The sequence below is a fragment of the Tursiops truncatus genome, chromosome 17 (genome assembly GCF_011762595.2).
Source record: "Tursiops truncatus isolate mTurTru1 chromosome 17, mTurTru1.mat.Y, whole genome shotgun sequence".
Classification (NCBI taxonomy): domain Eukaryota; kingdom Metazoa; phylum Chordata; class Mammalia; order Artiodactyla; family Delphinidae; genus Tursiops; species Tursiops truncatus.
In genome coordinates this window covers 1,709,481-1,726,080 of record NC_047050.1, presented here as the reverse complement: position 1 = coordinate 1,726,080, position 16,600 = coordinate 1,709,481, and the positions used below count along the sequence as shown (strand labels likewise).

Sequence of the window (16,600 nt, the reverse complement as noted above, 5' to 3'; positions counted from 1 at the left end):
AGAAAGTTTTAAGTAGTTCTTATGAAAATTATTACATTTCCACATAGACTGGGGCTTCCTGCAATCTCCCTGTTCTCATCAGGACAAATGAAGTGTAAATGCTTATTTAGTAAGTTCAGTAGCCAAATAAGAGAATATTATTTTCTACTTAGAGAATATATATTCATCAAACAATATGAATGAAATTTTAATAGAGATACAAAATGTATATGTTTGATATGACATTTATTTTTAAAGTAAATAATATTTCCCCAGTTATAGGTTGGAAAATAACTAAATGTGAATACATTCTGAAACACAGACAACAGCTGTTCCCTTTGGAGAAGGGTTAATTGAATGCTTTGTGATATTAAAGAAAACTGTTTGCATTCAGGCAGGAATCCCAACTTTAAAAATAAATTACTGCCAGGAAATAATGGCTTAGAAAGTAAATGTGACGGGAGCATTTTACCTAATCTTCTTAAATGCTTACATGCACAATCTTCGTTCAGTGGGAGTTTGAGGAAAGCAGGTGCTCTTTTAAAAAATGAGACCGTCAGGGTCACTTCTTCTCCGGCATTCCGAAGAACCTGAACCTAACATAAAACATAATAAAAATGATACCATTATCAGTACGCTGGCAAAAACTTTTGTACGACTGAAAACCCTTGAAATAATGGGTTGTCTTTTCCATGTCTCACAGTTTTCCCTAGTGGTCAGAAACATTTTATGGCAGATGGAGGGGATGAAAGATCTAACACTGAAGGAATGCAGCCATCCACACCCTTCCTCTTCCCATCATCCTGTGGTCCCTGTTCACTCACAATGTCATCATCTTCCATTCACATTTATCAAGGCTCTCGTGAGTTTATGGTTCTTGTTAGGTCTACAGAAAGATGTAGTGCTCGAACCACTATATTTATTAATTTACTAAATATTTATTGAACATCCATGATGCACTATTTGGAGATCTATGAATAAATTACCCTGCAGATTTGACCAGCGTGCTAATTCTAATTAAAGTTGTTCCAATTCACTCAAACACTTTTGCAAAAACTAAATGGTTATTATTTTCCCACTATATCATTGTACATTTTCTTTTCCTTTCCCTGAAAATTTAGAATAATGATGGAGACAGCTATTATCAATAACTCTCAACTCTCTAAATTATAGAATTACTAGGTCTATTTCTACCAGTTAAATAATGATAATTTCTCAAAATATTATACCACAACAAATGTTAGCAATATTAAAAGAAGTTCAGAAAGCTGAGGATTATTTATAGCAAACATACCTGGAAAATATGTAAGTATATATATAATTTAAAAACTCACATAAACTAAGAGAAGAATTAAGAATAATTAGTGAAGAAGCAATTAATAAACATGGGGACATAATTTATTAAACACATAGAAAAATGCTCGCCATACAGTCATTAAAGGATTGACTATCAACATGGTTTAGAATGACTTCTGCTCCCTACAAGATGGCATAAAGTTCTCTCTCCCAAACAAGTACAACTAAAACACTGAAAAAAGTGCCAGACACAACCAAGTAGAACTCTGAAAGGTAGAGAGAAAAAAAACCAATTAGGGCTCCCAGGCCTGGAGGAAGAGCACAGATCTTTCCCAACAGAGGGGTGGTCCACCCACCTCTAGGTGAAGCATCCCTTTATCCACTTAGTGGCAGCAGGGACCCGACCTGGGGAAGCCCCTTCCCCTCCTCTAGCACCATCAGGGAACGGGGTGGTGGGCAGGGTGGGGGGGAGCCTGATGACGCAGATGAATCAATCAGACCCAACTAGCACCAAAATGGTTCTAAATGTCATATTGTCAGTGGAACCACAGCACACAGAATTAGGCGAGGACCTGTGTGCTAAACAGTGACTTCTTGCTAAAAAGAAAAATAAGTAAATAAGAACCAGAGACTCTTAACAAATAAGCAAAATGGCCAGGATTAAAATAATATGTCACACTAAGAGCCAGGAAAAGCCTAATGTGAATGAGGAAAGATAACCAAGTAACACAAACTAGACGAATTACATACCGGAATCATCTGGCAAGGGTTTTAAAACCACCTTAAAAATATTTCAGCAAGAAATTAAAAATTATCTTGAACCAAATGAAAAATGACAATATCTCAGGAAAGAAATACAAATTATAAAAAGGAAATGAAATTATAGAACTAAAAGCTACAGTAACATAAATAACCCTGCTGGACTAGCCTGGTGATAGAGTGACAGAAGACAGAATCAGGAAACCTGAGGACAGAACAATAAAATTAGCCCAATCTGAGCAACAGAGAAGATACAGACACACACATGAAAACAATACATTTCATCATGTTAAAAGTAGAAAACTTTAAAAATGAAGAAAATTATATAATCATTTTAATAGATACAAAGAAGCATTTGATTACATTCATTTGATAAAAGCTCATAGAAAACTGAGAATACAAAGGAGTATCCTTCATATTATAAAGAGTATACACAAAAATGTATGAGAAGCATCAGAGCATTAAGTATGAATTACTGAAACATTTCTCTTTGAGATCAGAAATGAGGCAAGAATGTCCACCAATTTCATTTCTACTTAATTTTTCTTCAGATCTTACTGAAATAAGGCAAGAAAAGAGCTAATAAAAATCATAAAAATTGAAAGAAGAAATGAAACTGACATTATTCAGAGGTAACGTGATTTTGAACACAGAAAATCCTTAAGAGCCTATGGACACTATTACATGAGCCATTACCAGGTGAGTTATTAAGTGAGTTTAGTATGGAATAGCATATATACAAAGTAATATACAAAGATCAACTGGTTTTGATTTAATTTCAACAAACAAATACAACATTGTTAAATAAATGAGGGAGATGCTACGTCCTGGATTCCCAGACATAACACTGTGAGGAAATCACTTCTCTCCTGCTTTTCCATATTCAAGGCAATCCCATGCAAAGTCCCCATTTTTTTCTTTGTTTTTAGCTTAGTATGCATTTATGAACTTGGCTTGTTTCCAAGTGACATTTAATATTTATATAATCATTATTATGCAAGTGCACTGGGAGTGTGTTAGTGAAATACATGGGAGAGTGGAATGCAATGGCTAAATACATTCCATCATAAGCATGTAATAGATAATGTCTAGCATCAAATAAAAAATAACATTACAAGCATCTCAAGTGTAAATAAGAGAATAAAGTAGAAATGTGTAAGTTAAATATAGTTACCTCCGAAATAGGCAACGGGCAACTGTTTTCTTTTAAAGCTTTACATTTGTATACTTCAATCTTGAAGTTTTGGTCAAGTGTAACCGAGAAACATAAAAACCTTTTAAAAATTATAAAATCTTACCCTAGAGAGAGAACTTTATTTTACTTTGTTTTTAATAAATGGCTAATTATGGGTATCTTTCTGGATAAGCATAACTTCAAGTCCTTGACACATACACATTTCTTAATGCAGAAATATCCATCTTTTCAGGACCAGGATTGACACAATGTGTTTTTAATTTTTTTCAGGTTTCCTACCATGCCTTGGATGCATACTTCATTGGCCTGATACTGTCAGGCTGGAAAATGTAGGTTCCACATCATGAATAATGATGAAGGTCATCTTCCTGAAAAATCAGAAATCAGCACCAATCCAATCGTCTTCTTCATGTTCATTCACATTTTATGGTGCGAATCAAGTGTGCATTTTCATCAGATAATGTATCAGCACAGTTATGCTCTCACATTGCCTTGGGTGAGTACGTGAGCAAAGGGACAGAGATTGGTAAAAAAGGGCAATCGGTGAAAACAGAAAAGGGAAGTGGCATTAAGGGGGATATTTATAGGTTGACTCTGTTAAACCAGGACAAGCTAACAGCTCAGTCCGTGAACTGAATGTTCTTAAGCTCCATTCGTCTGTTAGAAGGGAAACTTCATAAAATCCTTTTGTGGTCTCTGTCCTTCCTCCATACTGTTGGGGGCCACCCTATCTTCTATGAGACTCTAAGGAGGGATTTAGCTGTCTGCCACTGCTTTGCTATGAAGTCAAAAGTGCTCATAGCTGGGGGTTATTTTATATTTTCATTTTTAAAGAATTTATTTTTGTAGGGTAGTCTTAGGTTCATAGCAAAATTGAGAGGAAAGTACAGAGATTTCCCCTAGACCCCCGTCCCACAGATGCACAGTCTCCCCGATGATCAACGTGCCCCCGCTGAGTGGGACCTGTGTTCCAACTTACGAACCTACGTCGACACGGCAACATCACCCAGAGGGCGCGGCCTGCGTTAGGCTTCACTCTTGGTGCTGAGCGTTCTGTGCGTTCGAACATGTATCCACCATCAGTGAGTCACAGAGTATTTTCGCTAAATGCTAAATCCTCTACGCTCTGCCTACTCATCCCTCTTCCACTCCAACCTTGGCTATTGTTTTTAACTGGTGAAAATAGAGACTTCTGATTTGCCTGGACCTGCCTGAAGCACACATTAGGAAACACACACACACACACACACACACACACACAGCTTCAGTGGCAAACGAGCACGGAGACAGCTTGTGAAGACCTCAGCTCTTAGCCCAGCGTGATGTCAGAACAGCCAGACAAGATTCAGATCTCCAGAGGGGAAGATAAGCATTGCAACTCACTGACGGCCGCGTTGCAAAGCGGTTGCCTAGAATTTCACTTTAACTTTGGACTCATCCCTCTTGATATGTTACTTGCAGTAAGTAATTTCCTTAAAGTCTTGACCTCTGGCAGAAAAGGAAACTGAACGTGACTTTGAGGAATGATTTTAAACAAACTGTTTTTCAGACAAAACAACTACGCTAACACTAGATAATATATCAGGCTTTACTATTCATGTTGAGATGGTGATCACCTGTGAACACTGAGTAAACAAAGCGTTTCACTGTGTAATCATTCTTCATTCGTATTAATTGTGGGGAAGAAAGAATTTACTTATTCCATATATTATTACAGCATAAGAGTTTGAGGTGAAACTGTAATTGTAAGGCTTTCCTGAATGGGGTTGGGTCCTCTGGCCCTGTCACTCTACATCCGTGGTTAGGTTTTCAGAGGAATCTGCGGAGCGCTGGAGGCAGGGGCACACGACCCCCTCTGTGGTGTGAGGACAGGGGTGCACTTTCACACCTACAGATGGCAGGCGGGGCAGCATGGTGCCAGTTTTCAGGGCAGGAGACAGGGCCTTCAAAAGAGAGAGACGTCCAATCAAGGACAGAGTCTGTAATGTCCACAAGCCCTGGTGCCGTTGGTTGGATAGTGAATCAAGTGTAACAGCAGAAATTATCCAGCTGGAAAATAAGGTATAGAACTGTACCTAGGAAAATCACATCACCATTGGAAGTGGTGGGTGAATCAATTGTGGGAAATCAAGTATCATGTAGAATTTGGAGGAATCGATGCAAAATAAGAAAGGAATTGGGGATAATTTAGACATTCTCACCTTCAATTGCTACCACCAAGTGACACAGAACTGTGCTGGAAAAGCTAAAAATAGATGGAATAAGGGATGAGGGTTAGGATTGTTGGGGACATAACAGCTGGAGAAAAAGGCAACGTGACATTCCCATTTCACACATTCATTCATTTCACCACCCTTCCTGCATTTTAATTTGTGAAAAACATTCCATGTACGTAGATAAGTACAGTAGGATCCTTTACATAGGCACTTCGAGTCTGAATGTTATGTTGTAAAATAAAAAGTCACAGCAAAAATGTATACATAGGTGTATGTTTAAAAAAGAACTACCAAATATTTAATACTCCTGAATTCCTAAAGTTTCAGCTTAAAGTAGTATTCAAGTATGCAGTAATTTTTCAATTTTGGTAAATATTACAAATAAGAATGAAGGTTGACTGAATAACAAATGTCAGCTTTAATAATCAGGATATAGTAATGATAATATATCAATGAATTTCAACACGGGAAAGAACCATTTACTTTAGTGAGGCAAGGTTATGTAGAACATGTGATCCATTTTTACTGTAGTACTTAAAGCTATGACTAAAGATCCCATCACTTTCAAAGACCTCATTAAAGTAAGATTCTATGTAATAACAGCGGGTGAAATGTCACCTTCTAGATAAGGTGAACTTTAACTCAACAAGCAGAAGGCTAGTGCACACACTACAGTAACACTCTTTCAGCATTTGCTTTAATTCCAAGATGATTTCTTCAATGATACAAGTAATATTTTACTGTATTTTCTTATTGCTGTGTGCCAACTGACTAGTTTTATGTTCTATGAGGCAGGTTAAGTTAAATTTTTAAATAGGTAAAAAGTTTACTTTTGAAAAGGCATCAGGACCACATGGGTTCAAAACTAAGTTTTACCTAATTCTTTAAGAAGTAATTATTCCAGCATAAAATTACTGAAGTTGCTTTAATTCATGTTATTAAATCAAACTAAAATGAAAATTGATAAGAAATTTTATGAAGCAAAAACGTGACCATTATTAATATGAATACAGATGTTATCATTCTAAACACACGATTAGCATATAGACTCCAACAAGTGACAAAAGAAATTGAACTATGACTGAGTAGGTTTTATTTCAAAAGAGCAAACCTGGATAAATATCAGATGTTATTATCAAAGTAATTACTTTCATCAAGTTAAATATACATACATTATCTACCGATACATAGATCTATTGAGATGTACAGAGATGAGAGAGAGAGAGAGAGAGAGAGAGCAGAGATGAGAGAGACAGAGAGAGAGAGAGAGAGATTTTTCCCCTCCCTTAGAGATTCTGAGAGGACATTTGGTCAAACTGAGCTGCAATTCCTAATAAAAACTCTAAGGAAAATAGGAATAGAAGAAAACCTTACGATGCTTCTTGAATATGCCTGGCTGTTCCCTGAGCCCAGCACGGTCGTTCCCTAAATACTTGTGTGGCTTACACCCTCACCTCCTTCTACTCTTTGATCAAAAGTTACCCCAATGAGTCCTACATTCACCAACCTTTTACAAATGATAGCTCTCCACATACCTCTGTCTTTGTTCACCTGCACTACCTGTCATTTCATAGCCTGTCAGCACCTTCCTACCCACCTGTACTGTGCTGACACACTGTGTCTAATATGCTGTCACTCGTTTCTGCCCCATGAAGCTGGGTTCCACACCAGGGCAGAAAGCTGTATCTTGTTCTCAGATGTAGTCAAAGAGCCTAAGGTGGCACCTGGCTCATAAAAAGCCTTCATTAAAATATCCTAAATGTTAAAACAAGGAAACCATGTTAATCAAAATCAGGTACTGGATAAAGATGCCCATTAGTTTTCAAAAATATTGATGAGATTTACTTATAAAGTAAAATAAGAAAATGGAATTAATTTTATAACTATTAAGAAAACACAATTTTTTTTTATTAAAAATATAATTGCAGACTCCAAGTATACTCCCCTAAAATGCTAGTTGGAATTTAAAAGATAATGTAGCTTCACATAAGATTACTGTAACATAAAAATACCCTTTTTCCTATGATAGCAATAAACACCAGGAAAATTATTAAAAATCTGGGGGAGAATCCTATAAAATCTTTAGAAATTTAACTGTCATAGATTGCTTTAAAGAAATTGTAAATTCTTATTGAAGGACAGAAAATAAAATCTAAGCTGTTAACAACGATATGCCATATACTTGGTGAAGTTTTCAATAAAAACAAACTAAGTCAACAGAAAGTTTTAAAATGTCCCCCAGAACATCTGAGAAATACTTTAAAAAGAAGAGTAGTAGGAATTGGGAGAAGTTATCAATCCCTGAATATGCTGTTAAATCCTATAATCAAATCAATGTATTAATATTCAAATGGACAAATTCATCAGTAGAAATGGATAGAACCTCCAAACTAGATCTTAATGTATTTGAACTTGTGATACATGATAGAGTGTCTTTTTTTTTTAAGCCTAGTGTTAAAAGGACTGGTATCATAAATGGTGCAAGCACAGCTGGGGATACACTAACGATGAATCCGAATGGATTGAATAGTTAAGTGTTAATAATACTACCAGAATAATGTTGTAAGAAAGCGTATAGAGGACTCTGTGTACTCTTTACTGGACAAAAACAGGAAGAATAATAAGCTTGAATCTTGCATCTCACTGAATGTAGATTATTCTTTAAACCACAGGAACAAGACCAGACCAACAGCCTAACAGCTGGCTGAACAGAGCAGGGGTCCCCCATCCTGTCCTGATCTTCTCCGTCACCCTCAGCCAATGGACACACTCAATGGCTCTTTAAACACCACACCGTCAGGCATGACAATGACACGTGACACAACATTGTTAAAATATCCCAACAATAATTCATTCTGACAATATTCTCTCTCCCGAATATTGGGCCATGTTGTCTAAGAAATGTTTTGATTCGTTAATTAGCTTTGGCTAAAAGTCTTACATTCAGTTGTATGATTCACGTTGATATACATGAGTAACGTGTTACCATGTGTGCCAGCTGTAGTGCCGCCTTCAGTTTATAAAATAAAGCCTGTGACGAGAACAAGGCAAAAGTTATTAGCTTTTAATTTACGAATGAGAATTTGAAAATATTCAAAAGTGAAGTGACCTGCTCAAATATAACATCTGATGTATGACAGCCTGAGAAGTAAAACTACATGAGTAAGTGAGCTCCCCCTTCTTCCCACTGGGCCACTGCCCAAAAAGGTTAATGGCAAAGCTTAAACAATTCCTTAGGAAGCATTTCTGACTCTCACAGAGACCTGGAGCAGCTGTTCACCACGTGTCAGAGCCCACCTGTCCCTTTACCTGTGGACTCCAGCTCCGCCCACCACCATGCCGCCCGGGTCTGAGAAGGTGCTGGGAGACAGTCTCCCAGGCGTCAGGGGCTTCCTTCTAAACTGCGGAGACTGCATTTGCTTAAAGTACTTTCTTGTGCATCGGGACAGACGAGTACAGAATTTCGGTTAATGCACAAACGTACATCGAGCATCTAACACGTTCAAACACCACACATGTGATATAGCAGGTGCAGTGTTGACAGGAGGATGATAAAGCCCTTTAGTTCTACAGACAATCATCAGTGAGAAGACAGATGCTTACGATAGATTAAAAGGAGCAGAAAGAGATCAGGAAGGTGTTCAAAAGTGAAGAGCGTGTGGAAATTACTCAGACCCAAACCTGCTCAGCTACAGCAGGCGTCACAGTGTGTCTCTGGTCACTCTGCTAGCAACGCTGTTGCCACCGACGCTCTGCACCCTCCCTCACTGCTCAGCAGGATAAGAACAAACACACGCGTGGGCCGAACCTGCCCGCGATGTGAAGGTCTCCGCAGCTGTGCCTCTGCGCCCACACTTCTCTTGCTGGTCACACCGCGGAGGGCATCAGCGACTCTTCAGATGAGCAAAGGTCCACTTACCACACCGAGTGTAATCAAACGTTTACTGAGGCCTTAAAATGTTTAATTAAGTCAGACCTTTGTTTGAATGGCCCCCGTCTTCCTTAGATGATAGAAAGTTAAGTTTATAAAATGCAGTCACTGCATATTAACACACGTTCAGTTCGAATCTTGGAGGAATGGGGAGAAAAGACATCCATTCCAGGGTAAAAATACGGAGCATATTTCTTAGAGGACGTGGTTGTGATATCCTTGAGGCAGACAAGTGAAGTACAGAACATCTTCATAGTCATCCAAGAAAAACCAGAATGTTTAAAAATAACGTCCCATACAGATGATGGCATTTCCTATAATCACATTAGACTGAAGTCAGTAATGCACATATCTATTCTAAATCCATAAGCTTAACCACAGCTACATGGATGTCTAGTTTGCAAACAGTGCACCAGATTTAAGTGGAATTCTTGAAGGAAAGGAGAGAAATCATAACACTTTTCCTTATTTTTATAGAATTCTGTATAAGATCATCTCGTACAAAATGAATTGTCAAGATGTGAAAACCAAAGCGAGACGCGGCATCACCCACATTGGATCTGTAGCTGCAGCACACGCAGTTGCTAAGTATTTGTTTATACACATTATCACAACGTGTTTGCACAACACAGGACTAAGGAGTAAATACTGTAGAACCGCTTGTAGTGCTGTTTCCTCCCATAGTCTTTCATCTCATTCTACTGCATGAGTCATTTAAATACGCAACTTTGAATTTTAGATGCCACTCCCCCCGCGATGCATAAATACTTGGATATCGTTTGCAGCACTGCAGGGCCACCAGGCTGGCTCTGCCAGCACTTCCTTGGCAATGATGTTTGCAGGGGGAGAAACACAGCTGTCCTGCCACAGGAAAACAGTGGTTTCTCTGAGAGTCTGGTAATTTCAAATACTTGAAAATAGATGTGTGTCTCAAACATAATGTGTTAAATGAGTAGGGAGAAAATAATCTGCCTTATATGTTGCTGAATACACGACGAAACAATAGATACATTTTATTACTTCATAATTACTTCCAATTTCAGTCTTCAGAGAAATCTATCGCGCGTAAAAACGGTGGAGGCAGGACAATCACAAAAGCCGTTAAGATACTTACCATTTTATGAGATGCAGGTACCCAGTCTGGAAGTTGTGTATGTCCCCATCTCACGCATATGGGAATTACTGAGAATATGCAAGGATGGCCCTTAGCTAAGTATAAACTTACTGCCTTTTTATTTTGTCACCTCGAACTTCTCTCAAGTCTCCTCTTCTACTTTGAACCTATTTCTTTCCAAAGGAGTCCCAGAGGACACTCCTGCCACCTGCTACCTGAATGACAAAAACAGAAAACGAAAAAGCCTGTCTGGGAGTCTGTGTGTCAGTCACTTAGCTTCACGCTCAGACCTCATGCTCACCCCGTTCCTCTCCAGCCCACACGCAGCATTGTCTCAACCTAAAGACACTTCAGGGAAAGGGTAAGCTGATCACGACGAGATGTTAAACATAGTTTGGTGCCTGTCTTGTCTTAAAACTGCATCGTGTCAGAGGCCGTCCGGAATCTTGCGTACCTTGTGTGACCCCAGAACAATGGTTAACAGGGACTTTAAGCTCTACCTCTCTAAATAAATTCAAGTAAGTGAAGGCCAATTTCAGAAACCTTGAGTCACAAAATTGAAATGGTTTATGTTCAGTTAGAGATTTTAGAAGAATGAGGGTTCACTGAGGGCATGTGAGCTCGCAAAGCGTACTTTCAAATGAAACAGTGTTGGAGAAAACTACTGACTGTAATTCTCCCCAGCATTTCCTTTGAAAGGCAGGTGGTGAGGAATGCTGGGCTCCCTGCCCGAGACCCGTGTCGTCGGAAGCCCCTTTTCCTCACTCCACCCGCCTTAGTTATATCTGAAGTCCTGAGCAGAATAATAGTTCACGTTTGTCAGTAATGAGAGGAGGAGAAAAGCTGCTCTTACTTCCGCATCTATTATTTCTCTGTCGTCATAGCAACCTGGGCAGCCAGGTCCCCAGACAGAGCACCTGCCCAGCACAGGTCGGGTAGGGAGAAGAGGCTGATGGGGCAGCAGCTATCAGATCACCAGACGGGGACGTCGCTCCAACAATGCTGTAGACCGTTCCCACCCGGGCTTCATGAATGGGAGACTCGGTCAGTGTGTCTGTGCCGCATGGGGCTGGAACTCTAGGCCCAGCACGGTTTCTGTTCACAGAAATACCGTGTCATTTCATCGCTGGGCAGAAACCATGGCGCTGGCTGACAGCAGCTGTGCCTTGTCAAGGGCCCCGTTAAGAATAATCAGGCATGCCTTCTCTTTGACGTTGCTTGGCCAAAGAAACTCCCAAACAAATCATCCAGCTCTTTTTGAAGCAACTGGGAGATACATATCGTTGAGGAGGAAACATCTCGGAGGGTCGCTAAGATTCATCACGTTACGTCCAGAGTAACAAAGTGGAGGACCTGGTGCAGCCTCTTGTCCTTCACGTGTCACCTCAGTGGGTTTAATGAAGGGAAAGAGTATAGGTTTTGGATTTCATTTGATGTGGTCAAAGTTATTTGCTACCCAATAAGCATAAACTTCACATTCCTTGAAGTGATGAAGCATAAGTAATTATAGGGAGAAAGTACAAAAATCTCAAAATAAAGCAGATGTTATATATCGTCTCTCAGTAGCACCTGACAGCGCCTTACATTGTATGCTGTGTATGGTAGCCTATATCGTCTGCCTTCAAACTACTAGGGCTCTGTTTTGTGGGCGTTGTCATTTTAAAGGATAGACTCTTTACAGGGAGAAACAGAGTTTCGAGTATGATTGTTTTACCCAAGAGATGTGATATGTACACTGGATGCCCAATACTTGTTAGTAAAAATAACGCTGATCATGGCTTTGTGTCTCTCACACAGTATTTGAGCTACATCACTTTAAAAACAACTGTGTGTTCCCTCATTTTCACAACCTGTAATTTCCTCAACGAAATATTTTTTTATTGTTAAATACAGGCTGATTTCTGTTGTGAAAGTAAAAAAATTCCTAATCTTTCTTAGACTACGCAAAATATTCTGTATCTGATCATCAAAATATACTTCCGTGAAGAATATAAAACATCTTCGACCAGAACTTCAACATCAAGCCAGTGTGAAAGAAACACTTTAGATGTTGTAGATGCTTTCTCGTAACTTTATGTTGTTACCATTTTCATGCCAAGAGCACACTTCATCCAATCATTTTCATGCTAATAACTAAGAGGTCGTTTCCATCTACTGCTTGGGTTTTTTATGATTCTGTAATGTCTGGCACTTGTCCATTCGCCTGGGAGCCTCTCCAAGTTAACAGTAAATAACTTTAAGTAAACCAGGCACTACAGCTCCGACTGCTGCAATGGATGTAGACATATTTCTCTCCTGTATGTTTTCAAGATATCTCAGGTCAGTGAACGGAAAGAGGCTGTATCCATCCCAAAGGTGGCTGCACACACCTGACCATGGGGTGGCCCAAAGTTACATTTGTCCATGTGGGAAAAGACCTCAAGGAAGGAAAATATGATAATATTTGCCAAACTAACTTGGACTCCATAGTCAGAGTGAGTATAAATGTGGGTGGGGTGAAGGCAGGCTGCAGGGGGGTGGTGCAGAGTGAGTGACTTTAAGAATGTTCGATGCAAGGGTTTGTGAAGTTGAGTCTGGTGAGTTAAAACAAGGTGTAATGTTCTATTTCCAGATGTTTGACATGTGTTCTTTCCTCAGTTAGATTAAGATCTTACTATTTTATAGCCTCCATTGTTAGGAATCCATCTATTTTTATAACTTTTCCTCATGCAATTTATTATCCTAATCAACAAACATTTACTGAACTTCTCCAAAGAAAAATAGAGCCACATTTATTAAGAGTCCAGGAAACCCTGAAATATAAATATCTTAATTGTCAAGATCCGGTCAATAGAAACTAGGTATTTCGGACACGGGGATTTAATTAGGGACTTGGGGAAATTTTCAGCAGAGGAACGAGGCAGTAGGGAGACCAGCAGCAGCAGAACTCCACGGCCACCCTGCCACGGAGGACCACAGCGGCGGAGATGCTGCGGGCGCAGGAGCCACAGTGGGGCTGCGCTCAGGGTCGGGCTGCTGGGGAAGCAGGGGGAGGGGCCCTGCAGTGAGTCACAAAGAAGCAGGGTGTACAAATCCCACGCCTCTGCAGATGAGGATAAGTGAACCATCAGGGACATTGGGAAGGCGGAGGAGAGCTGGATGGGATAAAGCAAACAGTCAAGAATGTTCCCCCGGGGGACACAGGCGGAGGAGAGGCACCGAGAAAACCATTCCAGAGGCTGCAGGGGAGAAAGCCCAGGACACACGCAGCAGATGTGGAGCATCAGATGAGATTCACATTCAGATCAGAGCCCTGAGTAATGAGGAGAGTCCCTCGGCACCCAAACTGTCACATTCCAGAAGGAAAAGAAAAACAGCCAGCCAAGAACTTTAATTTTTATATCGTCTTCAGAAGAAAGATCACTATAAGAGAATCACTCCCGAACTATTTACTCTAAACGGCATGCACTTGTTAAAATTTGAACCCTGGAGGTAGGTTCCATTCGTTTGAATTCTGTTGCCATAATCTACCAGCTGTAAAACCCCGGGGCAATTGATTTAATTTCTCTACGACACGTCTTTCTCCTCCGTGAAACGATAGTAATAGTCATTTCTACCTAACAAGTTTATGAAGATTAAGTGTTTTAGTTTCAGTGAAATGCTTAGAGAAGAGCTGGGAACCTTGTATTTACTTAATAAATGTTAGCTAACAGTAGAAAAAATAATTCGATTAATTGAAACATTAAGAATTTCATATAAACACTTTATGATAAAACTTCTATGTATTTCTATAATAGAAATACTCTATTAATAGATTTATTCAATAAATATCTGGAAGATCCGTGAAACAGAGGTATCTGACCAGACATACATTCAGAGCCACAGGACAAGGAAGGAGGACTCCCAACGTTTAAATAACATGGCTGTTTGACACAGGGTGAACCCCCAAAGCTTCAGCCACACAAACACATGACGAAACTCAGAGAAAGAGGAAGAAGGCGAGATTTGAAAATACAGGTGACCCTTGAACAATACCTGCTTGAACTGCACGAGTCCACACATACGCAAATTTTTTCCAATAAATATAGTACCTGTATTTTCATTTCACAATCTTTGAATTCACTAAGTGTGGGGAAAAGTTTGTGTTTGACTAGAGATCCCAATATGTGGAAACAAAAGAACTAGGGTTGGAGTCCTGATTCTGTCCAGACTGTTTCAGCTTCCTGCCCTTGGGCGAGTCATTGATCAATTCCTTTGTTTCTGAGGCCGAGAGAGCAGAATACAGATTTCAACTACACGGGGCTGGGGGTCAGGTGGGCTGGGCGGTGGAGAGGTAGGTGCCCCCAACTGCCTGCCTCATTCGAGGGTCAACTGTATACTCTGAATAGATACGATTTACATTTTGGAGAAAGAGAAGGGCATTATCCCAGAAGTCTTAAAAGCAAGACAAAACAGAAAACAGCAGACTGGTGATTAGAAAGCCGCTTCAGTGGTGAGAAGAATGAAATGGCTGATAATAACCATCGAATTTAAGGAACAGGCAAACGGACGGGCAAGGAAGGATGGAGACTGTGGAAAACAGGGAAGATGTGTAGGCCTAGAGCCGCCAGAGCATCTAACTTTTTCAGCAAAAGCCACAAGTGTGAATTTTTATGTGACCTCTTCATTCTTTTACTTTTATTTATTTTTGTTTTTGCGGTACGTGGGCCTCTCACTGTTGTGGCCTCTCCCGTTGCGGAGTACAGGCTCCGGACGCGCAGGCTCAGCGGCCATGGCTCACGGGCCCAGCCGCTCCGCGGCATGTGGGATCCTCCCGGACCGGGGCACGAACCCGTGTCCGCCGCATCGGCAGGCGGACTCTCAACCACTGCGCCACCAGGGAAGCCCTACATTTTTAATTATGATAAAATACACATACCCTAAAGTTTATCATTTTAACCACCTTTAAGTGTACAGTTCAGTAGTGTTAAGCATATGCTCGCACTGTTTTGATCTCCAGAAAATTTTCTTCTTGCAAAAGTGAAACTCTGTCTTCTCTAAAAAACTCCCCATTGCCTCTCCCCCGCCCCTCCCCTGGCAAACACCATCCTACTTTCTGTTTCTGTGAGTTTGACTTCACTAGAGACCTCATATAAGTGGAATCCTACAGAGTTTAACCTTTCGTGTCTGGCCTCCGTCACTTGCATAATGTCCTCAAGGTTCATTCAGGTGCCCCATTAGGGTTAGCTTTCTCCCTATGACAAAATAGTATTCCATCCTATGTCTCTATCTTTCCTTTTGTTGCTTGTGCTTTTGGTGTCATAGTCAACAAATCACTACCAAATCCAATGCCTTGAAGCTTCTCCACTGTTTTCTTCTAAGAGTTTTATAGTTTTAGGTCTTACATTGAGATCTTTGGTCTACTTTGAGTTAATATTTTATACCATGAAAGGGAAGGGTCCAACAGCATTTGTTGAAAAGACTGTCCTTTTCCCACTGAATGGTCTTGGCAACTGTGTCAAAATCATTTGACCATACATATGAGGGTTTATGTCTGGGCTCTCTGTTCTATTCCATCAGTTTATATCTGCTTTTATGCCAGTACCACATAATTTTGTTACTGCAGATTTATAATAAGTTTTGAAAGTCTGAGACCTACAATTTTGTTTTGGCTATTGCCCTTTATGGTTTGATCTTTGTGGTCCTTTGATGGATTTCTCTATTTCTGCCAAAAAAAAAAAAAAAGTCATTGGGATTTTGTTAGAGACTGTATTGAATCTGTAGACTGATTTGAGTTGTGTTGACATATTAACAAAATTACATCTTCCAATTCATGAATATGGGATGTCTTTCCATTTCTTTCTTCTTTATTTCTTTCAGCAACGTTTTGTAGTCTTCAGTATACAAGTCTTTTGACTCCTTGATTCCCTTTTTTCCTAAATATTTTATTCTTTTTGATGTTATTATACATGGAATTATTTTCTTAATTTCCTTTTTAGATTGTTCATTTTAGTGTATAAAAATGCAACTGAGTTTTGTGAGTCGATTTTGCATCCAATAACTTTTATGAGATTTTTTATGAGTTCCGATAGTTTTAAATGAATTCTTTAGCATTTTCTACATATAAAATTATGTCATCTGTATTAAGCAGA

General features: G+C 39.7%; 1 protein-coding gene across 2 annotated transcripts in view; it reads right to left on the bottom strand.

The window, feature by feature from the left end:
- The window catches only part of SNTG1 (syntrophin gamma 1), a 199,812-nt gene that overhangs the window by 123,465 nt on the left and 59,747 nt on the right, over window positions 1-16,600 (bottom strand). For both annotated transcript variants that reach the window (XM_019925443.3, XM_033842929.2), the window contains exon 7: window positions 473-575. In XM_019925443.3, coding sequence (XP_019781002.1) covers window positions 473-575 — 103 coding nt within the window. The remainder of the gene's footprint in view (window positions 1-472; window positions 576-16,600) is intronic.